Raw genomic sequence first — 25,350 nt, forward strand, 5'->3', positions numbered from 1 at the left:
TGCGCTTGATCTTTTTCTTTTCTTTGGTAAGAAAAACGTCAGTGTTACTATGTAGTAGATATTGGATAGAGCATAGGCAACGATGAAGAGATAAACACTTCTTCTATGTATCCAAGAAATTTCTTCAAAGTAAAAAGGCAAAAAAAATAAAATCTTGTGTGGCGTCCGGTGAGTAAAGATGTTTAAGAGATCTTCATGACTAAAGTGAAGTAGTTCTGGAACCAGTACTGTTTAAATAAACTAAACAAATCATAACTGCTTCCCCCACAGTGTCGGTGTGGGCATTTATAGAATATAATGATCTCCGATTTGTATTTAAATCGACAATTAAGCTCAACTTTTTGGGCAATTATGCCCTCACCGAACCTTGAGAGGTTGGGGGTGGGCGATGTTCGTTGACGAAACGAAATCTCGGCACAGCGTGCGAGCAATTTGCATAATCTCAAGGGTACCGAGTGCGATGCAATTAGGATAAAACACGGCCCTATGTTTTTGAATTTGGGGTGAATTTATAGTGACAGAAGCTGGGCCAATGCCATGTCAGACCTTCTTCCTAGTTTCATAGTTTGCATAGTTCGTCAGAACAGTCAGATCTAGCATCTTAAACTATCGTTACATGTTTTTTAAACAAAAGGAAATCGTGCCCTGTTGCATGTGAGCGAGAGGACAGAAGACCAAAGGGCTTCACAACGCATGTGCCAAACACTGCGAATTGGTGACCAAATTTGATTTTCTAACTGTATTAATTACAACATTCCCAGTGCCAAAGGTTTTTTTATTCATTTTTTTTTAAAAAAATGCCAACGGTTTTCTGTGGAGTGCGAAATCCGAACTGATTATTTGTCAGGGCTGCTTGACAGTTGACACCGTAACCGATGCTAACAACTAACAACCATAACAAATTGGCTGAACCAGTGAACCACCACCTTGTATATACTCCTCCGGCAAGATCAAAGCTGAATATCTGATCTATCTTTTGACTTTTATATAAAGGTACTCTCCCCGTTTCAAATCGTAGTTTTTTTTAGCAAATTTATAGATAAATAAGTTTTACTGTATATACATACAACATATATATCTAGGTGCATAGTAAAACCGATCTAGTCAGATTTGCCAAATTTGAGAGAGACGGTAACAACAGAATTTAAACTTTTATGTTCGCAAGCAGGCCGAAGGGCTATTGACAGCCCATCAGCAGAAGTCGCTTTAACTGGCCCGGACAGAGGTAGCAGGCCGAGTAAAAATACACTACACAGCAAAACAGCTAACGGCCCGGCCCAACAATGCTCTGGCAGTGGCTCTACAGCGCCGCCCAATGGAAACCCTGCCATGAACGGATGAACCAATGGATCCATGATAACCTCCACAGCTCTCCGATTCGTGGATTAACACCTTACACCTGCCAGTGCCCGGGATTCTCTCACAAGTCACAGCAGCATCTACGGTAATTCTGTGGTTCTATGATTTTGACTTCGCACAAGAACATCCACCGCCAGGGGCAAAGGGGCAGCCATGAAGCCCAAGGCTTCGTCGCCGGCGCAGAGTGGGTACCGCGGCGTGCGGCGTCGGAGGTCGGAGCCCCGGCGGCCGGGGAACCGCAACCGGCACCGCCTCGGCAACTTCGACACCGCCGAGCAGTCCGCGCTCGCCGACGACCAGGCTGCGTGGCGCACGTACGGTACGGGGACACCGCGCGACTCAACTTCCCCGCGAGGGCGGCGGCGTGGACGGGTGCAATCGCCGCGGGGGCCGCGGATGAGGCGGATACATCGGCGGCGCGGGAAGAGGAAGCGGAGCGCGGCATCGCCGGGGACACCGCGGCCGCTACTGCCGCGGACGAGGCGGTGCGGAGGCAGAGGACGCGGAGCAGGCGCCTGGGCGCGGGACGCGGGAGCCAGCGGCCCGGGCTCTGAAGCGCTACCGCGCGTGGGGCAGCGGCTCTCGGGCAAGTGGGCGGCAGCGATCCGGCGGCCGGGCGACGTACAGTTTTTTTTTCTGTCTTTCTGAATGATGGTAAACACATACATTCATCTGAGGCGGAAAAACATTCACATTCTGAGCACTTCATAAGTCTGATGACCGACCACAACATTACAGCTCGCCGGTCCCGCCGCTAGGCCGCACCGCCCAGCCGTCGTCCAGCTGCGGCGGCTCGGCGGCGGCCGCCGCCGCCGCCCCCCGCTGCGCCTGCGCGTAGTAGAAGCGGGTCGGCATCCGCACGGCGCGGCGCCACCGCGCGTACTGCGACACCGTCGCCCTGCTGTTGCCCGCGGACAGCGTGGGCACCAGGACCTCGCCGGGCCCGCCGACGAGCGGGACGCGGCCCTGCGCCGAGTCCATCCACGCCCGGTGCCCCGGTTGCGGGGCGTCCTGGTGCAGCGCGCAGGGGCCGCCGCCGCCGCCTCCCGCCAGCGCGAGCTCGAGGCACCGGCACCCCAGGGCCGTCCGCCCGCGCGAGAGCTCCGGCGCGCGGAACTTCCGCCGCAGGATGCGCGTCGCGATCTTCTTGCGCCACTCCCGGAGCTGCCGCTGGGCCGCCAGGAGCCGGTCTCTGCGGTTCGTCCTGGCTCTCTTGACCGGCGGCGGCGAGGCTTTCTCGTTTTCGGTGTCGTCCGATTTGCAAGACGGCGACGGCGGAGACTTCCTCTTCTCGCCGGCGTGGCTGTCCGAGCGCGGTACGGCGGGCTTCCGCGGCGCCCGCGGCTTGAAACGTAGCGCCCGGATTTCCTCCTCGCGGAACATTGTCGCCAGGACGCCGGCGTCGTCCTCGGAGATCGGCGCGTGGAGGTCGTCCAAGGAGAAGGGTGGCGCCGCCTGGAGCTGGCTGCAGAACACCTGCGCCCGCAGCACGAGGCGTTCCTTCGACAACAGTAACGGCGCCGGCGGCGGCTGCACGGCGACACCTGGTGTTCGTGAGAGGCGGGACAAGCCGTGGAGGGACGGCAGGCAGCTCAGGGCCATGGCGGAGACTGCCATGGCCATGGGTCGCACGGAAGGTGGTCGGCGGCAGCGGCGGCGGCGGCGGCGCGCGGCGGGAGGCGGTTTCGCTGCGCGCGATCGTGAGGTGAGGTGATCGGATGATCGGATCTAGTATTATCGGTGAGGCGGATCGGACGCCCCGGGCCTTGGGGCCTCCTCAACGCATTATATCGCGGGCAAAGTGGCATCCGAGTCGGTCGGCGGATCGGACGCGGCGGCGGACGGCGCCGCAATCCGACTCGACGACGGGAAGGTGTGCGTGTGCCAGCGTGGTGGCCAAGTACCAGCGTTCCGCAACGCATCCAAGTGACTGCAACGTGTGATTGGAATGCTCCAAGCATAAGCAGAGCCCTCAATGGCTCAACCTTGTAAGCTGCTCTTTCAAAAAAACCTGTAAGCTGCCATGGATCTTAACGCCATTGCGAACAGTTTTTACTCTTACGTCACATAGCAGCGATTAATGCCTAGAATTTGCCAAATATATCTTAAATGAAATCCTTTTAAAAACGACTAACTTTCAAAACAAACCAATTAAAGCTTTTTCCAAAAAAAAAGTCAGTGCATTGAAGGAGTTCCAAATTTCTACCTACCCCCACCTCATAAAACTGTCTTTGAAATCAACTCCCAAATTTTGTTTTTTCCTTCTACTTTGCCAGAATGACGACAAAACATATATAATGTATGCCATGGGGATATTCAGATATTGTGTAGACAGGGTATTTCAAATCAGAAGTGAAATAATTCCCCTTTCCCCCTTTCATCTCGCAAATTGAATTTGCTGTTCTTAGGGTAATTTCTTTTCTTTTCTCCGGTCAATTATTTTCTTTTCTCTTTTTTTTTGGCCATGGCGACGAGCCAATGTGTCATTATTAGAAGCGAGATGGATTATTTCCACCCAAAAGCACCGGCGCGCACAGCCACATTATGATCTCTGCGTACGGTTGCACCTAGAAAATTTTTGTAATCACTAGTAATTTCTAATTTTTCACTATGTTTTCTTGACTATCACGAATATATTATGAAGTGTCGCACCCCCTCTATTCTTCTCTAGCGCGCGTGAAAGAGGGGGACGTCTTGTGCGCCCAATTTATTTGGCTTTCCGACGAATCAGAGAAAAAAGAAATTCCCGATGCCCGGTCAACGATAATGGAAAATTTATTAGTACATTAAATTGCAACGGAGATTTTGATAAACTTTATTTTGTCGATTATTGTTTTCTTAGTTTAAATTTCAATGCAAAGAGATTTTGCTAGTAATCTCATAATAAGCTAATAATGAAATACATAATCGAAAAGAGAGACTCCAATAAGATATCATATGCGGAATTGAAATAAGCCATTCATGGCATATTTTGACATACATTAATCAGCTTTTGCTCATGTCTAGAGTCTAGAGCTCAAACGGCAGCCATGATTTTGGCACCTATTGCCATGTCTTCAGTTCACTCCTGCCCGGCGTTGATCACCTGGACATGCTGCACGTAGAACCGGCTCGGCATCCGCACGTTCTTGCGCCACCGGGAGTACTTCGCGAACACCTCGGCGTCGTGGCCGGCGCCCACCATGGGCACCAGCACCTCGCCGTCGCCGCCGACGAGCGGGAACCCGCTCTTCTGCTGCTCCATCCATGACCGCCCCGGCACATCCTGGTGCAGCGCGCAGCGCGATCGTCCCGCGGGAGCTCCAGGCACAGGCACCGCAGCGCCGTCGTCCGGGCCTCTGCCTGGCGCCAGGCGGCCGCGGCGCCGGCACCCCAGCTCCGAGCCAAGAGGCCGCCGGACACCTTCTTCTCCAGAGCGAGCCGCCTCTCGGCGGTCGTCACCGCGCCCGCCGTGCCGCCGCCGGACGAGGCCGCCGGTGCCGTCGTCCTGGGCTTCTTGGTGGCGCCCTTCCCGGACGGCGGCGGAAGCGGCGGCCCCCTCTTCTTTGCCCCCCGGTCGTTGACGGCCGCGGCGGGCTCGTCGCGCCTGAGTGGCGGCGTCTCGGTCGCTGCTGCCTCCGCGAGCAGCGCCGGAGGCAGCGTGGCCCTGGACCATAATCCAGTCTGTGGGCGGGAAGGGCGGGGGTGCGCCGGGCCGACCGGTTGCAGCGGAGTCAGTGTTGACGATTAAAATTGGCACTGGTCGAATAGACCGGTCTGACCGGTGCTTGAGAGCAGTCTAACCGGTCTGGACCATGTAGCCGGTCTGGACCATGTAGCCGGTCTGGCAACACCGACCGGTCTGACCGGTGGTCGGACCGGTCAGACCGGTCTACCTGGAATCCGAGTAGAACTAGAACTCTTTGTAGATTTAGATCTGTAATAGGATTTCTTACGGGATAAGTCCATCCCACCCTATAAATATAAAGGGTCACGGCCGATTAGGGTATCCAATCGATCAAATCAATACAACTTTTATCTTTTTACTTTTCTTTTGCCCTAGCTTTTCCAATCTACTATTTGCTGTTCCTCCGTCGTCTCTACGTCGATTGAGGGCGTTCTAGGTGGCCTGCCGACCCTAGAACAACCCTACGTGCGCCTGCCCCGACGGGTTTTCCCGGGCTAACGTTCGTAGGCTTCGTCACCGATCTGCTCGGCGACAACCGGTCTGACCGGTATACCCGACCGGTCTGACCGGTCTAAGCATCGGCGCTGCATTGTGCCGTCGCTCGCTGCGCGTTCAAGCGTTTTCGTGTGTTGGCTCTAGTTCTGCGCCAACATATTTTGGCGACTCCACTGGGGAAAATAAAAAATAAATCGGTTGCCATGACCGGTATTCCTAAACCTGGTGAGGTTGATTCTGCCAATATCCGGAGGCCGAATGTTCAACAACTTCCGGCCGAGCATCAGAAGATTCTTGATGACATCCAGAAGAAGATCAGAGAAGAGAAGGAGAAGGAGATCCAGAAGCTGGAAGAAGAAGCCATGAACCAGTACATCTCGCACTTCTCCATCGATCGACAAGGGAAGGTCACTACGGATGCCGCCTTCGATGCTTCACAATTTGAGGTAAATTTCGATGAGAACAAGCAGCCTGTTCTTAATTCTGAAATAGCTAATGCTATAGATGATGCTGTTTCTTCTCATGTGAATAATAAGTTGGAATTTATTGGTCAAAATATGCATGATATGTTTGATGACCGTTTTAGCCGAATTGAAATACATCTTGGTATGAAGTCTGTCGGTAATAATGCATCTACATCTAATACCGATAAGACAATTCGTGGTTCGGCAATTCCAACTAATAATGCTATTGTGACTAATTCGGCTAATCAGCAAAGCCGAATTAATTATAATGCATCACATCATGCCAATGTGCCATATGGGGCAGCAAGTTCGTTGCGACATTCCACATCGCCGAACTTTGCTCAACCTCGTAGTACACCGATCACAAATCGGCTTAACGCCGATGATGTTGGATCAGGTAGTATCAAAGAGGAGGTGATTAAGATATTTCGGCAAACTTTTGGTATATAGCCTAAAGCCAAATGTCGATCTTATCAAAGGTCATACCCTGAGAATTACGATTATGTTGCATATCCTCAAGGGTTTAAAATTCCTGAATTTGTTAAATTCACTGGTGATGATAGTAGAACTACATTGGAGCATATATGTCAATTTATTATACAATGTGGTGAAGCTAGCACTAATGATATTTACAAATTGAGGTTATTTCCTTTGTCTCTATGGGGTGCTGCATTTACATGGTTTATTTCATTGCCACCTAATTCAGTTTTCACTTTTGCTGATTTAGAGCAAAAATTTCATGATTATTTCTTTAGTGGTGAAACTGAATTGAAATTGTCACATCTCACATCGGTTAAGCAAAAGATACATGAAGGTGTTTCTGAGTATATTAGAAGATTTAGAGATACTAGAAACCGATGTTATAGTTTGACAATTTCTGATAGAGATTTAGCTGATCTAGCTTTTGCTGGTTTACTTGATTTTCATAAAGCAAAGCTAGAGGGACAAGAATTTCTAGATGTTAGTCAAGTCTTACAAAAGGCTCTAGCTAATGAAAGCCGAGCTAAAGAAGCTAGAGATTCTCAAAAGTCCAATGAAAAACCTAATCATCCTGTTTATGTGCTCGGGTGTGATTCCAATTGTTCGGACGATGAAGGTAAAGATGTTTATACTGCTGAATTTGTTTGGTCCTCTAACGATAAACCTTGCGTTTGCGGTTCTCTTAAGCCGATTCATAAAGATCGGCAAGAAAGATTTACTTTTGATGTATCCAAATGTGAGAGGATATTTGATGAATTATATAAGAATGGATACATCAAGATGTCGCATGTCATACCACCGCTTGAAGAATTAAAGCGGCGAGCTTATTGCAAATTTCATAATACTTTCTCTCATGCGACTAATGATTGCAATGTGCTTCGAAGTCAAATTCAATCGCCTGTTAATGAAGGCCGAATAATTGTTCCACAAATGCAGGTGGATCAGAATCCTTTCCCTGCGCAAACACATGTGCTTGAATTGAGTAAATCGGGGGCATATGTTGACGACCAAAATTGGCACTGGTCGAACAGACCGGTCTGACCGGTGCTTGAGAGCGGTCTGACCGGTCTGGACCATGTAGCCGGTCTGGCAACACCGACCGGTCTGACCGGTGGGTCGGACCGGTCAGACCGGTCTACCTGGAATCCGAGTACAACTAGAACTCTTTGTAGATTTAGATCTGTAATAGGATTTCTTGCGGGATAAGTCCACCCCACCCTATAAATATAAAGGGTCACGGCCGATTAGGGTATCCAATCGATCAAATCAATACAACTTTTATCTTTTTACTTTTCTTTTGCCCTAGCTTTTCCAATCTACTATTTGTTGTTCCTCCGTCGTCTCTACGTCGATTGAGGGCGTTCTAGGTGGCCTGCCGACCCTAGAACAACCCTACGTGCGCCTGCCCCGACGGGTCTTCTCGGGCTAACGTTCGTAGGCTTCGTCACCGATCTGCTCGGCGACAACCGGTCTGACCGGTATACCCGACCGGTCTGACCGGTCTAAGCATCGGCGCTGCATTGTGCCGTCGCTCGCTGCGTGTTCAAGCGTTTTCGTGTGTTGGCCCTAGTTCTGCGCCAACAGTCAGGATAGAGGCGGCGGCCATGGTGGTGGCCGGGCGGTTAGGGCGAGGAACTGGGATGCCAGGAGGGTGATCAATCAATCCGGGGCACGCGGGTGGAGGGGGAGGAGGAGGAGGGATGGAGGCGGACATCAGCGAGCGTTCCCAGTTGCGACTTGCTGAATGCGCGAGAGCGGGTGTGGCGTCGCGGGCCATGGCTGGCTATATATAGGATGCTGAAGCTAGGTTTCTCATGGGCTGCTGAAGCTGGGTTGCGCATGGGGGCTTTTTTCATTTTTATATTAAAAAAACAAAATTTCAAAAATATATGTCGAATAGGGAAATTTTTAAAAATGGGTGTGGGCCTGTCGCCCATTCAGTTGGCGACATGATCTAAATGTAAAAAAATTTACATTTAGGTCCTGGCGCCTAGGGCACATTAAACAGTGAAATTATAAAATTAATATAAAATCGTAGAAAAATCAGAAAAATATAAACTCAACTGTTCTGAATTCTATGAAACAATATCTACAACTTTTGTTACATAAAGTTTTTCATTTGATCAATGTATCTTGCGCTATTTTAAATACCAGTTTAATGCACTTTTATTTAAATCTCAAGATCCATCCTTTGGGTGCATGCCAACTTTGGCCAGAGTGTTGCATGTGGTGAGTATAGGCTTGTGTAAAATTGGTAGGCCCAAAAAACACTTCTAACATAAGTTTTTAAATTAGATCTTGCAATATATCTAGTTTGAATGAGTTATTTATCCATGATGCTATACTGAGTTTTAGGAGCCATAACTTTTACAGTAGCCTTATTTTATTTCCTAGGAGCTATAGAAAATTTTTGGTAAATTTTAGGTAAGCACAGCTGGATCAAATGAATTATGACTAAGGTAAATGCACTAAATCAAGAAAAATAGTTCTTGTACCTAGAAAAATCTGAAATAATTCATTTGGTCTAGTTGTGCTTATCTAAAATTTACCAAACTTTTTCTATAGCTCTTAGAAAATAAAATAATGGTACTGTAAAAGTTATGGCTTCTAAAACTCAGTATAGCAACATGGACAAATAACCCATTTAAACTAGACATATTGCAAGATCTAATTTAAAAACTTATTCTAGAAATGTTTGCTGGGCCTACCAATTTTGCACAAACCTATGATCACCATATGCAACACTCTGGCCAAAGATGACATGCATCCAAAGAATGGATCTTGAGATTTAAATAAAAGTGCATTAAACTGGTATTTAAAATAGAGCAAGATACATTGATCAAATGAAAAAATTTATGTAACAAAAGTTGTAGATCTTGTAACACCCATTTTTGAAAATTTCCCTATTCGGCATATATTTTTGAAATTTTTTTTAATATAAAAATGAAAAAAAGCCGCGCATGGGCAGCTGCGTAGCTGGGTTGCGCATGGGCCAGGCCACCGGACCGCGCCTAGATCATCAGATCCCTCTTGATGCTGGGCTTCCCCCAATGGGATGGGCTTGTTTCGTATTGGCTGGCGTTTTGGATTTGGGTAATGGACCAGCTTGAAGATAAACTAGAAAGCAGCGTTGCTGCGCAGCCAAGTTATTAGACCAGTATGTACTCAACGTAGAGCATATTAGTTTATGTATTTTTTTAAATGCATATGACATTTTTAGAGCAGATTGTTTTTAGTTTCGAAGTAAGTTGGGTTCATATTAGCTACATATTAGCTTATATTTTGGACTCTCTATTATCATGACTCTATTATTTAATTAAGTTGGGTATGGAAATGGAACTATCTTGTTTTGTTATATTTTCTGTTTCCTGTTGTAGTATTTGTTTAATCATTTTTTAAGAAAAAAATGTTGTGCAGTAAAGCTTTAGGTTATACAATTTTGAGCAATGTTTGTATTCAAACCTTATTTTTTGATGTAAATACATTTCAATCTCCGAATCATAGGTACAATGGATCCTACGTAAATATTTATGCGGATGAACAAATGTGAAATTGCAGTATGTAATAAAGCTAAAGATTTTGAAATTGTGAGCAACTTTTGTTTTGAACACGTTTTGATTCGAAGCTGTTTTGGTGTCCAAATCGTAGATACAATAGATCACATGTAGGCATTTGTGCAAACTAAGTGCGAGAGCATTTTGAATTTAAATTTTGATCTATAATAAAATTGTAGTAGTTTTTGAATTTTTAATCATATTCTATATTGAACAACATTTGAATTCAACAAGTTTTGATATTCAAATCGTACGTATAATGCTACTCATGTAGAAATAATGAAATAATGTATGAAATGAGTTGTGGTTTGGCTTAATTGAAAGCCGAAGGTTTCCCTAGAAGAAATCCTAAAAAAAGATTAAGACGACGGGTGGATTTTATGGAAACTTAAGTCTTTCTTTGCAAATTTTCCAGAACCGGGTAGGTTGGGTTGCGGGTTGATTTCGCTAAAGTAGGAGGGCTTTTTCGAAAAAAATTACCTAAGAGAGAAGGTACTGCAAGTTGGTTTCACTAAAGTTCAAGGGCTTTTTTTAAAAATAACCGGGAAATGCAAGATCTCGGCCATCCGTGCGCTTGATCGGATGGCCGGGAAACGCGGACATGGATGAGGGAAGGCATACAAATTGGCTAAGCACTGTTAACCTATTTATCTTCAAATGTATTCACATGGTATGATGGTGATTTGGTTAATCAACAAGCAAAAATGTATTTCTATGAAGTAGAAATCTATAGATATCTGATTAAGCAAGATCCTTCTATCAAGTAGAGAAATGAGGTGAGCAGTTTGTTTGCCGGTCGGTAACAGGGTAATGGGGGCCGAGGCTGTTATTGTTACGTTGCTCAGAGACTAAAAATCCCCTTCCATGCTGTGGGGATGATTTGTATGAAAGAAAACATAAAGAAGTTTCCCAAATCAGGCATCCAAACCATTAAATGGCCCAAAAAGATGCCTCGGCAAAGATAAGTACTTTAGTTCATTCATTCTTTCTTTCATGGTAGCCTTGAGCACATTTTTATTTCTGTTTGTGCATCAGCTACTTCTTAACCCCCCTTGAGTTCCTGTTGAGCTATGCAAGCCAGTAGGACATCGGACTGCTACGCCACAACAACTTGACACTCAATCAGTCTTGTTGATGGAGCACACATATTACAGTGATGTGACCAGTTGTTTTCATAAATGTTGAGAGATAATATGTTTAGCTATCCTGATATTTCATTGACATTGCTACTGTTAACCTCATCTAAATATAAATTCACCTTGTAACGTAATAGAAATTACAGAAATGGCCTCTTTCATCCAAAAAGATTAATGGAATAAGGATTCATAATGTTGATAATTTGCTTTGCAAGAGCAGAACATCTAAATATAAATTCTCCTTGTAACGAAATATAAATTACAAAAATAGCTTATTTGATCTAAATAGATTAATGGAATAAGGATTCATAATGTTGATAATTTGCTTTGCAAGAGCAGAACAATATCTTATATTGACAGAATATTTGAAAGAAATGAGCTAGGCTGATGGGATTATTGGCACAGCTTGACACCTATACTGCATGCATCCAATTTTTAACTTAATAATGAGAATTGGAGAATAGAGAAACTAACAAATTTGGATATGGTAGAATTAATGTGACTCATGCATCATGGTATCTCTTCATTTTGCATTCCTATATAGAATTCTCAGGGCCAAAGGTGGACGATCCAACAGACTCAATCTTGCCAATTCTTAATCTGACAAATCCAAAAACATATAGAATGTCAGCTTTGAGCTGTTGCAGGTAATGGTTTGGAAGCCACTTCCCTTCCTGTCCACCTGCTGGTGGTGCTGCATGTGACGGAACCGCCAAATTAAAACTCTAATTAAGCGTAATGGCCGTCATTTGAACACATCGGGCGCATTAGCTTAACGGCTTAATTTGACGATCCTTTCTCAACCCACGGCCCGATCGAAACAACACCGGTAGTCCCACGCGAAGGTGGGCGCAGATGGTACAAGCATGTCATATTACTTGAAAATACAAACTCAATGAAGACGAAAAAACAAGTTTTACAAACTGAGTTCAATACATAGATAATTTACAAAACTTTACAATAGATGTGACTGAAGTTCGAAGTAAGAGATCCTACAGCTACTTTAGCTCCCATCCGTTCTGATCCTACTCGACCGGTCGGACCGGTTCCACCATCCGGTCGGACCGGTCGGCACTACCAGCCGACGCCACCGGTCAGACCGGTCCTACGGACCGGTCTACGCAAAACAGAGAGGCTGAACACTCAGCCCTCGAGTGTACAACCCGACAACGCCCTAACCGGATGGGTCTCTCTCCTCGACCTGCCACCCCTCTGCATTCCGGCGGATGAACTTGACACAACAGGGGCAGAAATCGACGTCCGGGTGTCTTGTAATAATAAATGTGGCAACAAATTCTGAGTATTCTAATACTCAGCAAGGCTTACCCGACCAGTGGGTATAACTGAGCCCACATAACTAGACATGCAAGGCTTTTGGCTGGTGGTTATTTTGCAGAACCGCGGCTAAAGTAAGTCCTTTCATGATTTTAGCCCAGATTGTATATATATTCTAACCATGATCTACCATTAGCATAAACTAACTATAGCAAACATGGTGGAGCAACAGGTATAAAATCATTATAGAGAAACCTTATATTAATCAGTTATCATTCATACTCACACTACGCTGCGACTCGGTGATCAAGGTGCTCATAACCGAGAGCGACTGACGGCGAATCTATCCGATTTAACCTTGCAAGGTGGACCTAACCAACACGGCACAATTTGCCCCGTCGGACTATACATGCCAACCATTCCCCTCCCCACCTCGAACTACAGGAACCAGCCCAACGACATATGGTCAGTCGAGCTCAACGTGAGACCACCAAAAGTAAACATATGCATCACAATTCTCCGCGACTACTCGACTCGACCCAGGAGTTGGGTGCGGGTTCCTGTACTTTCGAAGCAAGACAGTACTCGGCTTACCGGTTTCGACTACCTCCTACTCCCAGTATGCGGTTAGTACAGTTCAAACATGATCAGCAGGGCCAACAACGGCTCGGTCCTTAACCGACACAGACGGGACTAAGACACCCAGGAACCCTGTCCTGCTGCCATTCCTATGTATCCTCATCATTTCCTGTCCGGTCTCAATTCTCCATTTATTCCATATCAAATTCAACATCTCATGTACTGGAATGTAAATATATCCTAATTCTCGCAAGTAACCGGAAATTACTCGACTTCTAAGTATCCTATATCTCGCGAGTGACCTGAAATCACTCGGCTTCTATCGAGAACTATTTAGCATAGCAGTGCTAACGACCCATACCTACTAGTATAAACCCAAGGAAACCTAAGAATCATGCAACTAAGGTTCCAAACAATTCCTACACCTAATGCACAAGTATTAGAAACATAAATAGGTGTCATAATTTAAAATAATAGGATGTGCACCGGGGCTTGCCTTGCGTCTGCTGCTCCGCACTAGGGTGAGTTGGGCCTTGGACCGACTCCCCGCGAATCTCCTCCTGCGGGGCTTGCCCCTGCGGCTCCTGTGGCTCCGCAACCACCTCATATACGACCTCCTCCGCCGCGGCTGCTACACGTATGCATATACATATGATATGAGAATGCATGCATGATTCATAAAAATTTACCACTAACAATTAACCAAACAAATTCCCAACTAACCACACCAACAAACCCTAAATTACCCCTCTCAGCCTAGCTATACCGGTCAGACCGATCCACCCGACCGGTCAGACCGGTCCTACTTAGCCCACCGTGACACCAGTCAGACCGGTCCCTCCGACCGGTCAGACCGGTCCTAACCAGACCAGAACCTAGAACCCTTGGAGCGGCGAAAATCGTCCACCAACTCCAAATACATCCTAGGATCTAGTTCAGGGGTTCATGTGGATGCTTTTGGACCAAAGGAAACCACCTAAAATCTTCTAGAACAAGAGATCGATCCAAACTCCTAAATTACCTTGAATGAGTATTTTTCGCGTGAAGAACTTGAATCTCCTGCTCCCCAAGGGTGGAATCGAGGAGAAGATGATCCCCCACACTAATTTGATCCTTCCCCGGCCTTGGAATCCGTTGGAGAGAGAGAGGATTTGGGTCCTAGGGTTTGGGTGAGGGGTGAGGGAGAGAGAGCTCGGGAGGCGAGCTGAGAGAGCTGGGCAGGATGACTGGGTCGTTGGGAGAGAGAGGAGAGTGATTTAAATGCTGTGGGGCCCAACCCAACCAACTCGGGCTAGACCGGTCAGATCGGTCTCCCATACCGGTCAGACCGGTCCGGGCTGAACTGGCTCAGAGCTGACAGAAACAAGTTTGTGGTGCTTCGTCGCGTGGTTTGAAACTAATGACCGGAGATTAATCTAACTATCTAGTGGATTAACACCTGAGTGTTACACTGCAGGAGCAGGACTTTCCAGCTCCTGGATGGCCATATCTTCGTCACCATGTTGTCCTTCAAGTGCCTAAGCATACTCCATTTTGCAGATGCGGTGCCACAATTAAATCGACACTTGTGCAATTCATCGAATATCTACGGGATATATTAGATATTCAGCTTCAATTAGATGTCGCAGTAGACGGATAAAAAGAATAGCGAGAAGCACACCCAGGTGGAAAGAGAATCTTGCTACCCGTGTGCTGCCTCTAACGCTCCAAGGTGGTGCGTCCTGCTGGGAGGGGCGAGGAAGGCGACAGAGCCAGATGCCAACAGAAGACCAGTGAATTGGGAGGAGATGCCTTGCCTTGGAAGAGGATGGGGAGGGGGCGGAGCAGAGGCGGCCTATGTGGAGCCCCCGGATGTCGCCGGAGACGGACAGAGGCGACGAGGAAAGGCGAGCGACGGCGGCAGGCAGCGACGTTCCCCCGCACGCAGGCGGCGGCGCGGTGACATCAGAGGTGGAGGCACAGCACAGGCCCCGCGCGAGGGCGGCACTGCGACGGCGGCGCAGATCCCCCGTGGATCCTATGCGGAGGAGGCAGAGCCAGGGCCCCGCATGCAGTAGCGGCGGCGCGATTGCGCAGGACCCAACTCCTCTCCGACAACTCGGCGTGGTGGCCGCCGGCTCCATCCCCGGGCGGGCGTGGTGGTTCCACACCCACGCCATGATGACCAAGAACGCCGCTCCTGCAACACCACCGTACCTGCGCCCGCCGCAAAATTTGGGTTGCCCGGAGCCGCCCAGCTACGCCGGGTACCAGGGTCGCCGCGTCCGTACCTCGTCGGGGTCGCTGGGCCCACCCGCGCCGGGATGGCCATGAACGGCGCACCCGCGCCGCCGCAAAATCTGGGTTGCCTGAAGCCGCCCGGCTGCGCCAGGTGCCAGGGTCGCCGCGTCCGTACCTCGTCGGGGTTGCTGGGCCCACCCGCGCCGGGATGGCCGTGAGCGGCGCACCCGCACTGGGCCGTTGCATCTCGGAGGTATGGCGGCGGCGGCGGGAGACCGAGTCGCCCGCGAGCGGGTTCGCGAGCACGCGGGTTGATGGCTTAACGGGTGGGAGACCCGCTACGATTTGATCGAATGGTTCATATCGCGTTTTGGCCGGATCCAACAGTTAGTGAGTTAGCGGGTGACGTGGACAGATCCATCGCCCGCGAAATAACCCAGATTTCGATATTAGAAGATTTCAAGTAGTTGTAATAATACTCAGTTGCATGCAGCCCGATATCTTCACAAACTCCTTAAAAGTTCGGAAGAAGGTCAAAGTTGCAGCGTACCTTCGTTTGGTTCACTATATTGTTTGAAAGCATACCCATATTTGAGTTACAGAATGAAATAATCTTCATTTCTATTGTCAAGTTCGAGTTTTTTCTTTCACCATGCTAGGTTTTGTTTGTGCGGGGGGGGGGGGGGGGGGGATTATTTTCCCATTTGGTTCAACCCAATTTGCGATACTACAAAAGTTGCGAGTGGCAGGATTGAAAAGTTAAACCTCCCGAAAAGATGCAAAATCACAATAAAATGCACCAGAGTCCAGAGTGATGGACGTTGGACGGCCCCGTTTAGTCGTTTACTGAAGTGATCGCCGGCCGCAGCGACGGCAACCTCCCTGGCTCCATTGCCCGGCGGGTTCCGCAGACGAGGGAAACGACACTCAAATCTGGAGTCGCACTCTTCGATTCCCCTGCTCCTGACCAATCTACAAGCGCCGTCGCGTGATGCCCGGCGCGGCCCCGAGGTGTCCAGCAAGCAGGCACAAGCTCGTCGGAGCCGTCGCCGTCGCTGCGAATCTCGGCGTGCGAAATGTAATTGCAACTGTGCTGTGCGCCTTCCTTCAAATGCCAAGTTGACTGCAACCGGCGCGGCTGCGCTAAGCCGCTGACCCAGCCTTAGGGCTTCTTTAGTTTCCAAATATTTTTCTACAGTATTCATCATTTCGAATATTTGGACATATGCAAGAAAAATTAAATATAGTTGAAAAAATAATTAATTATATAATTTAACTGTAAATGACTAGAAGTATTTTTTAAGTCTAATTAGTTTATGATTGGATATTAATTGTTAAATAACAATGAAAATGATACAGTATCAAAACTCAAAAAATTTCGCGAACTAAACCAGCCTTTAATTTTCTTTTTTTTTTCTTCTGAAAAATACCCCAGCCTTAATTTTCTCAAAAACAAAAACTCAAATACAGAGCGGACCCACCTCCGTCCACCGCCCACGCGACGCGCATGCTCAAAATCGCCACCCGAGAAGATGGCGACACGGCTGCTTGACCCATAGAGGAGGCCAGAGGGACCCACCTGGCGGCCACCGGTCAGCTTGACCCGGCGCGCGGCTCCTACTTCCTCTGCTCCCAGTCCTCCTCCGTCCTCCCTCCCTAGCGTGCTTTCCCACCCATTCCTCTTCCGCCATCCCGCGAGGCCGCGACGTTGTCGTCGTCGCGGAGGCGGGGCGCCCCACCCACTGGCGTGATTCGCTTTCGAACCGCACTCACTTCCTCTCCTGTTCTCTCCCTCTCCTCCGCGGCCTCTCGCCCCCCTCTGCTTTTCCCCCTCCCCCTTTCTCCAGCCTCCCCTCCCCGCTCCGCTCCCCATCCATGGCCTCGGCGGATCGCTCCCCGCCGGCGGCGGACGAGCGGAGTCCGTGCCCGCGCCCGTCCCTCTTCTCGCCGTACCAGACGCCCCGCTTCCGCCTCGCCCACCGGTGAGTCCCGCCCCCCCTTCCCCGCGCGGCCGCGCCTCTCGATTTTTTCCCCCTCCGCGGCCCGGTCTGACCTGCTGTGCCGTGCGTGCCCGTGGCTTGGCTTGCAGGGTGGTGCTGGCGCCGATGACCAGGTGCAGGGCGCCCCGCGCGGTCCCGGGGCCCGCGCTCGCGGAGTACTACGCTCAGCGGTCCACGGAGGGCGGCCTGCTCATCTCAGAGGGCACCATCATCTCGCCGGCCGGCCCTGGGTAACCTCCTCTGCTCTCCTCGCCTCGTCTCCGGCATGCTGTGCTGCCGGTTCCCGCGATCGATTCGTTCGCCGTCCCCGGTGATCCGTGCTGGGTGGGTCTTAGATTACTCCGCCTGCCACCATGCTCTAGTCAGTTTTGCTCGCGCCTTCGTGCGAGGTCATACTCATGTGCGCTAGTGGTGGGGATGCGTGCTGGATCTGGCGGAGACGAGGGTCCTCCTGCTGCGAGGGGTGGTTGGTGACTTGGGGTCAATTATCATGGGCGCCCCGATTATAAATTGTTATTGGATGGGAATATACTTCTCTATTACTATTCATCATGTGGGTTTGCTGTAGTCTACTCTACTTCTGTTGGTATCTAGTGGGTGGCGGTCAGTGTGCCTGATCAGAAGAGCGTGCTTTGTCTGATCCCTGCTTCGAGTACTGGAGCACAGGAGCAGAGGAAGTAAAATTTTTTGGGGAACTGACGGCCTTCTCTTGACCCTGTGGCCATCTCGAGAGGACTCGATGCTCAAGTTTTCATAGATCATAGCTACTGCACATGTTTTATGTCTGGAGTGACCATGCGCTGAATTCGAGCTATTTTATTTCTGAAGTAAGCGAAGCTTGATAAGTTTCCTAGACGCAATACGGGATATTTCCTTCTGAATCTCGTACGCTGTGTCAGTAAACGGCGGAAGGGGATCAGTAGTTCAGTATGATCATTGGCCCAGCACATTCTTAATACTTAACTGCATGGTTATGCTATATTGTTCTCTTGCTAACTTCAGATGAACTCTTATCATATTGTTTTACTTCTGAATCACCAGATCAGAACACTAACTGACACAACATTGTTGTATCAGCTTCCCTCGTGTCCCTGGGATATACAACCAAGAGCAGATTGATGCATGGAAAAAGGTAGTTGATGCTGTTCACGCCAAGGGAGCCATCTTTATCTGCCAACTGTGGCATGTAGGCAGGGCTTCTCATCAAGGTATGCTTATTATATGCGCAAATTTCCACAAGAAAATATTTGGAACTTGTCAGCAATATTTCAGAAATAACACTGAATTGCTAGACATTTCTTGCATTGGGGAAATTACACTGAATATGCCTTTAATGATTTTTCAGTCCTACATAGTGAAATCATATTGCAGTTGGAAAAGTTTGTGTTCTGACATAGTTGTTGATTGTTGGCAAATTAAGGATGATGTGTATTCTGGGTTGGTGGGAAGTAAGGTGGAAGTTTCTGGCTTGCACTTAGATTTTTGTTAAGTTGTATTGCTTCTTCTCTTACTGAGACAAGGAACGAAGGTTGCCTTTCATCAATCTTAGTCAATGCACTACATTCTCTACAGATAGTCAGATCATAGTGTTTAAAGTAATACATGTCACTTCAGTAAATAACCTTGTTGATCATGTGCTGCTTGTTCAACGGTCAACGGATTCAGTACATGTGCTTGATTCACTTTACCAGATATTAACTAATGTTTTCTTGTCACCAACCAGTATATCAGCCAGATGGCGATGCTCCAATATCCTCAACCGATAAGCCAATATCATCAAGGTGGAGGATACTGATGCCTGATGGCTCCTATGGCAAGTATCCAACGCCTCGGCGCCTTGCCACATCTGAGATACCTGAAATAGTTGAACAATACCGTCAGGCTGCGGTTAACGCCATCAAAGCAGGTAACGGAATAGAACTCCCATGAATGAATCCTCAAAATTTACACACTGCATCCCCAGCCATAGATCATCACAAGAAAACTCCCCTCAATTTGCTATTATTTGCTCATCTTGAGATGAAATACCTTTGCAGGTTTCGATGGCATTGAGATCCACGGCGCCCATGGCTACCTAATCGATCAGTTCCTCAAGGACGGCATCAATGACCGGACCGACGAGTACGGTGGCTCGCTCTCCAACCGCTGCCGGTTCCTCCTGGAAGTGACCCGTGCCGTGGTCTCCGCCATCGGGGCAGACCGTGTCGCCGTCCGGGTGTCACCGGCCATCGACCACCTCGACGCCTACGATTCCAACCCCATGCAGCTCGGCCTGGCCGTGGTGGAGCGTCTCAACGCCCTGCAGCAGGAGGCCGGGCGGCTGGCCTACCTCCACGTGACGCAGCCGCGGTACACGGCGTACGGGCAGACGGAGTCGGGCCAGCACGGGAGCGCCGAGGAGGAGAGCCGGATGATGCGCGCTCTCCGCGGCGCATACCGGGGCACCTTCATGTGCAGCGGCGGGTACACGCGGGAGCTCGGGGTGGAGGCCGTGGAGTCCGGGGACGCCGACCTCGTGTCGTTTGGGCGGCTGTTCATCGCCAACCCGGACCTGGTAGAGCGGTTCCGGCGCGACGCGCCGCTGAACAAGTACGTGAGGAAGACGTTCTACACGCCGGACCCCGTCGTCGGGTACACGGACTACCCGTTCCTCGGCCAGCCTAAGGCGCGCATGTGATAAGTAGATGGAAATGGTAATTATAAGAGATGCATTGTTGATTGTGTAATGTGACTTGAGAAAATAAGATAACGTCTTCGTAGCCGTGATTGTTCGCCAATATCTAGTGCAAAAAACTGTAAGATATCGTAATGAGGAAAACGGTGGTGTTATTCATGCTTTGTTCTCAGCCATGACTCCTAGCCTAATATGCTTATCTTGGCCTGTCCACCGATTCGATGTCACTTACTATAAAAATTGTGTAAGCATCTCCAGCACATTACTCATCCATCTTTCTAATATCAAAAATCTGTTCTTTTGGTAATGGGAGGTGCTACAGCAAATTATCAATTCCATCACTAATATTTTTTTTATCGCCAAAACACACCTCCCTCTTGCTCAAATGTAGAGGATTCCTTCTCTCCCCTATCCTTTGAGTAATCTATCACAATGTTGGCTGTCAAAAGCGTAAAAATTATTATTGGTGATGGAGACAGAAAGGTACGAGAGATAAGTACATTAGACCAGGACACCAACTTCTAAGGATTTGTTTGGAAGAGGTTCTTGACTGATTTTGTTCATAATCCCTCAGCTCCAGACAAACCTGCCAGTTCAAATCACGAACATTGCTATTCACGGCACACTACTATAAATGCCCTTCTAGTCCTCTCACCGCCCCAATGGTTTCTTGAGTTCACAACGAAACTGCATTCATGTTGTCATATCTCCAAGACAAGCAGAACTGTGGATTCTATCCTTGGCCTTCACAGCCTGAAGATCAAGATATAAACTCTGAGGCCAAGAAGAAAACAACCGAATGATGTGTATTGACACATGTAACATGTTCTTACCTCTTTCTCCCAGTTGGTGCATAAGGTAATGCAGATCAGCAAGATCGTCTGCACCACCAGCCCACACAGGAGTCCAAACCAGAGCCCCTGTTCAAAGTTCAAACCAAAATCTTTCATAATACAATTAAAACATTCAAAAAGTAGTGTAAGTAAACCATTTATTCTCCAACACATAATGGAAGAGATCAATTAATTACCATTCCTCCGACATGGCAGCCAAAGGCGAAGAAGTATCCCAGAGGGATTGCAACAAGGTAGTAGGAAGCAAGGTTGATGGAGGCGCCGATCTTCTGCCGACCGTATCCCCTAATGGCACCTGCAGATCAAGCAGGGCCATCTTTTACAATTTTCAAAAAACCAGATGGATTTGCTCACAGTTCATGCAGGTGCCGATTTTATCTGTCTGGCGGCGCATTGCCAATTTGCCAGTGGCTCTCTCCGTCTTCTTTACCTGAAAGCACACCTGTACGCAGTCGAACAAGAACGAGACGGCGAGGAGCGGCAGCATCCTGGCAATGTACTTGATCACTCTCTCGTCGCTGCTGTACGCGTACCCCCATAGGTTGCGCACGAGCACCATCACCAGCCCTCCAATGGCGGCGACCATGAGAGCCAGGAGCACGACCACCCAGGCCGCCAGACGGGCTGCCTGCGGCCGCCCCGCGCCAAGCTCGTTCGAGACACGCGTGCTGCAACGCAAGTGCATGACATCAGGATCGGGGAAAATTGTTGCAAAGATGATACTGTATGTTTTCCAGAAGAAGAATTGTTGGCATGGTATGTTGTTTGAGCTGACCATGTGGCACCACCAAGCCCGAGCGGGACCATGAATGCCAAGGTGATGGTGTTGATGCTGCAAGAATCTCAGCAGTGAGTTCTGAATGGCAGACAGAGCAAAGGGCATGGCAAATTTCATCCCCAAATTAAAGCAAGAACGCTCACCAGATGGACAGGACGGCCGTCTCGAGCTTGGGATCAGGGAGGAGAGCGGAGAGCAGCACCAGGAGCTCGAAGCACCACAACTCTATATATGCTGCGGAGTGCAGAGATTATTAATCCATAAGATAAATCGATTGTTGGGATCTTTGCTTCTTAGATGCTCAAATTGGGAGCATGAACAATATGAAAATAACAATGAAAGTAGGCACTTAATTCTCCAGTAAATAACTAGAATATTCAACTCTTTACACTGTGGAGAGAGGGGCTATTTATACCCTTGGCCCTCGGCCAGATATCTCCGAATTGCCCTCCTCCAACTCATTTACAGCTCACTTACAGATGGTTTCAGGGTAAAATTACACGGTGAGATGTGCACAAATTCGACATTCTCACGTATTCACGTTTCACACGCACGCCTACTCCCGACGAAGGTTCTGAAGACCTTCGTCCGGGTTGCATTCTGCACTCAATATCCTTCGGGTCTCGAGAGCCTTCGCAGGTTCTGGCCTTAAGGCTTGTGCTCCTGAGCGGTCAATCGTCACCTTTGGCCTCCCGAAGGTGATCCCCTCGATGCTTCGTAGGTTGTGGTCTTCAGGCTTGTGCTCCTGAGCGATCAATCGTCACCTTCGGCCTCCCGAAGGTGATCCCCTCGATGCTTCACAGGTTGTGATCCTCAGGCTTGTGCTCCTGAGTGATCGGCCCTCACCTTCGGTCCCGAAGGTGAGTTTCCCGGTCCTCGGTGTCTTGGTTGGCGCCGACCACCCTTCGGGCGCTCTTGTTACCCAACACCGGGGCCCTGCAGACAGGTTAGGAGATGTTTTCGAGGATGAGATTAACCTCCGGGCGCATTCCCGAAGGTCCAATCCCCAACAGTAGCCCCTCTAGGGCGAGGTCCGAAGCCGATGGTCCGAATCCGCGTTAATGAAGAAGATGGCGTGTAACCTTCGGGAAGCTCACGTGGAAAAATGTCTCCCGAACCGTCGGCTGCAACGGTCGGTTTTGGTTGTGTACGTGTCAGGCTCCGATTGTGTCGCTTGGGCGGCCGACTCCTCGATTTTACCGTTGGTACTGTTGCTTTCCCCGCCTATATAAGCGGAGTGGGGGAGGGGGGTAAAACCCGTGCCCTCTTGAGCTTTGCTTACCTTCGACGCTTTTTGCTATAAAGCTCTTCTTCCCAAGGTTCTGCTTCGTGCGAGATCAAGCTGCTCGTTTTTCTCGGTGTAAGTAGATTAGCAGTTCATGGCTCGCACTAGGCAAACAGCGAGGTTAATCGAAGGTTCATTTGGACCCTTTTTCGTAATTTGCCTTTCTTTGCTTTTATGTAGATATGGCATTCTTTAAGAGGGCGGTTCTCCGCGCAGACTGTGATCCCGTTGAACATCCCGAAGGGTCCGAGGCCTCGCGTTCACCAGCCCAACAAGAACAGGCCAGCGGCAGTCTTTTGGGGGTTTCAGCGAGTGTTTCTGACCTAATGGCTCCTGAGAAGCGTAAGACTTTGCTCTTCGAGCCATCTGTCGTCTCTCAGAGTATGGTCGATTTCTATGTTTCAAAAGAATATTTTCCTGAAGGTGTGTGTTGCCCTCCTGGCCCAGAGGTTTTCCCGGTGCCTCGGGCTGGAGAGGTGGTGGTGTTTAAGGATTTTTTACTGCTGGGTTGCGCATTCCGATGGATCCAGTAGTTTCGAAGCTGTTGGAGCCATTCAATGTGAAGCTTCACCATTTTACCTCGAATGGGATAGCAGCATTGTACGAATTTTTGTGGGTTGCGAGGACGTTCGGATGTGGGGTGTCCGTTGATGCCTTTTTGCAGGCTCTTTCAGCTGCACTGTCAGCCTCGGAAGGTTTTTGTGGATGATGATGATGAAGAGAGTGAGGTGCAGAATGGGTGTTGCATCTTCGTCCCTCGCAAGTCCAACAAGAAGACAGGCTTGACGAAGGTTGTGCTTGCCGCAGCCTAAAAAAATAAATGGGAGGAGAATTATCTGGAGTACTGGTTTTATGCCAAGATCGGTTTTCCGGATCCCGAGGGCTCAAGCGAGGAGAGGTTTTTTGTTAGCTTCGGATATCGAGGCGTTCGATCACACTTATCAACTTGCGTACAACAAGCGTGCGTCGGGTTTTAAGCCGTGTGTGGAAGCCTTCATGATAGCTTGCCAGGTTTGCGGCGGTAGAGATGTGGTGGAAGAGTTTTTAGCCACGGGGATTTGGCCTTTGTCTGCTGGTTGGGCTCCTCGAGGGTTCGAGCGAAAGCGTTTTGCTGGGATGGAGTATGACTTGACCTCTCCAATTTTTGGGTTTCGGAGGCCCGAAGGTTTGAGCGATGAGGTGATTGTTGCCAGGCTGGAGCGGGAGGCCTCGGACATCTTGGGGCCTTGGAATATCTTTCCTTGATCGAGATTTGCAAGAGGAACTTTCGTTTGAACAGATGCTTGGCGGAGATGGGCGTGGAGTATGGCCTTCGGCCGGGGCCTGCGGGTGCGGTCCCGAGGATGACGCCTTCGGGCAATGTTGGCTCCGAGGTGGCGTCGAAGAAGTCCAAGGGCAAGGCTAAAAAAGAGGAGGTGGGGACTTTGGGCGAAGGTGGCGGAGGGGGTGGTCGGGGTCGCGGAAGGGGGAGGAAACCTTCGAGCTCGAAGGCTTCGGTTGCGAGGGCCGAGAGCGCTAAGAGGAAGGCGCGGGACGAGGAGGTTTCTTCAGGAGATAGTGGTACGCCCTCATTTATGGAAGAGCTCATGGGGACGGTGGGCGGGGAGATCGTAGTTCCCGAAGAGAGGCTTTTTAGATCCCATTATGATCTTAGCGATGAGTACGGGACCATGCTTTTTGGTTCCGGCCGTCGGGTTGAGGTGGCGAAGGCACTGATTAACCTTTATTGTTTCCCCGAAGGTATAACAAAACGCCGGAGGATTCAGAGTCTTGTTAAGACTGGCGCCAAGCCTTCGGACATTCCGAAGCCGCCTGAGCCAAGGCCCACCGGGCCTGCGGCCGGGGCTCCGAGGGCTCCGGTGCCGATGACGGCGGTCGCCACACCTACCCTTGTAGCGGGTGTCGAGGAGGGGAAGGTTTTGGTTGGTGAGACGCTGCTCTCTCTCAGGGGCGTAGATTTCCCAAGTGGGTCCTCAGCTCTACCTTCGGATAAGGAGGTGGAGATGTTGGAGGGGTTGAACTTCGACAAAACCGGTAAGCTTCGTTTCCTTGTTTTTATGAGCCCTTGGTTTGTTTGTGACCTTAGAGGATCCCTCTTTTTATTTCCTTCGCAGTTGTGTCTGCGTCGATGAAGTAGCTTTTGGCTGTGATGCATGGGCCTGGCACGACCGGGATTCTTCCCCCGGAAAAAGGTAAGTTGGCGCAGGGTTCGGTTTAGCTTTCGCTTAAGTTTTGTGATAACTGAAGGTGACCTTGTGTTTGGTGCAGAATTTACCGCAGCGGTAGCGGAGACGTCTACCTCCGATGCTGCCTTTATTGTGGCGGAACTAAGCAAAAAACTTGCCTTCGCTAACCAAGCTTTGGTGAAGAAGGCTAAGGCTGATGAGGAGCTATGGGTTAAACGAGCCAACGAGAGGCTGAGCCTGGCGGAGAAGCTGAAGTGGGCCGAGGCAGAGGTTCAGTCTCTGAGGGATGAGAACCAGCAATTAAAGGTCAAGTGTTCGAAGCTAGAGACAACTGCCTCGGACAA

At 49.2% G+C, this 25,350-nt stretch overlaps 2 protein-coding genes and 1 pseudogene across 2 annotated transcripts; 2 read left to right on the forward strand and 1 right to left on the reverse strand.

The window, feature by feature from the left end:
• The first annotated feature begins 1,512 nt into the window (after window positions 1-1,512).
• LOC120713472 lies at window positions 1,513-1,913 on the forward strand. Its single transcript, XM_039999429.1, has 2 exons — window positions 1,513-1,673; window positions 1,715-1,913. The coding sequence occupies exons 1-2, from the start codon at window positions 1,513-1,515 to the stop codon at window positions 1,911-1,913; spliced, it is 360 nt and encodes a 119-aa protein (XP_039855363.1).
• A 14,982-nt stretch (window positions 1,914-16,895) lies between these two features.
• LOC120712556 (12-oxophytodienoate reductase 7) lies at window positions 16,896-20,079 on the forward strand. The gene is made up of 5 exons (XM_039998368.1): window positions 16,896-17,211; window positions 17,319-17,459; window positions 18,307-18,437; window positions 18,953-19,135; window positions 19,266-20,079. Exons 1-5 carry the CDS (start codon window positions 17,105-17,107, stop codon window positions 19,904-19,906), a joined length of 1,203 nt encoding a protein of 400 aa, XP_039854302.1. The 5' UTR covers window positions 16,896-17,104; the 3' UTR covers window positions 19,907-20,079.
• Window positions 20,080-20,596: 517 nt separating this feature from the next.
• LOC120712558 overlaps window positions 20,597-25,350 on the reverse strand; it is a 29,885-nt pseudogene continuing 25,131 nt past the window's right edge.

This window comes from Panicum virgatum, chromosome 6K (assembly GCF_016808335.1).
Source record: "Panicum virgatum strain AP13 chromosome 6K, P.virgatum_v5, whole genome shotgun sequence".
In the NCBI taxonomy this organism is placed as follows: Eukaryota; Viridiplantae; Streptophyta; class Magnoliopsida; order Poales; family Poaceae; genus Panicum; species Panicum virgatum.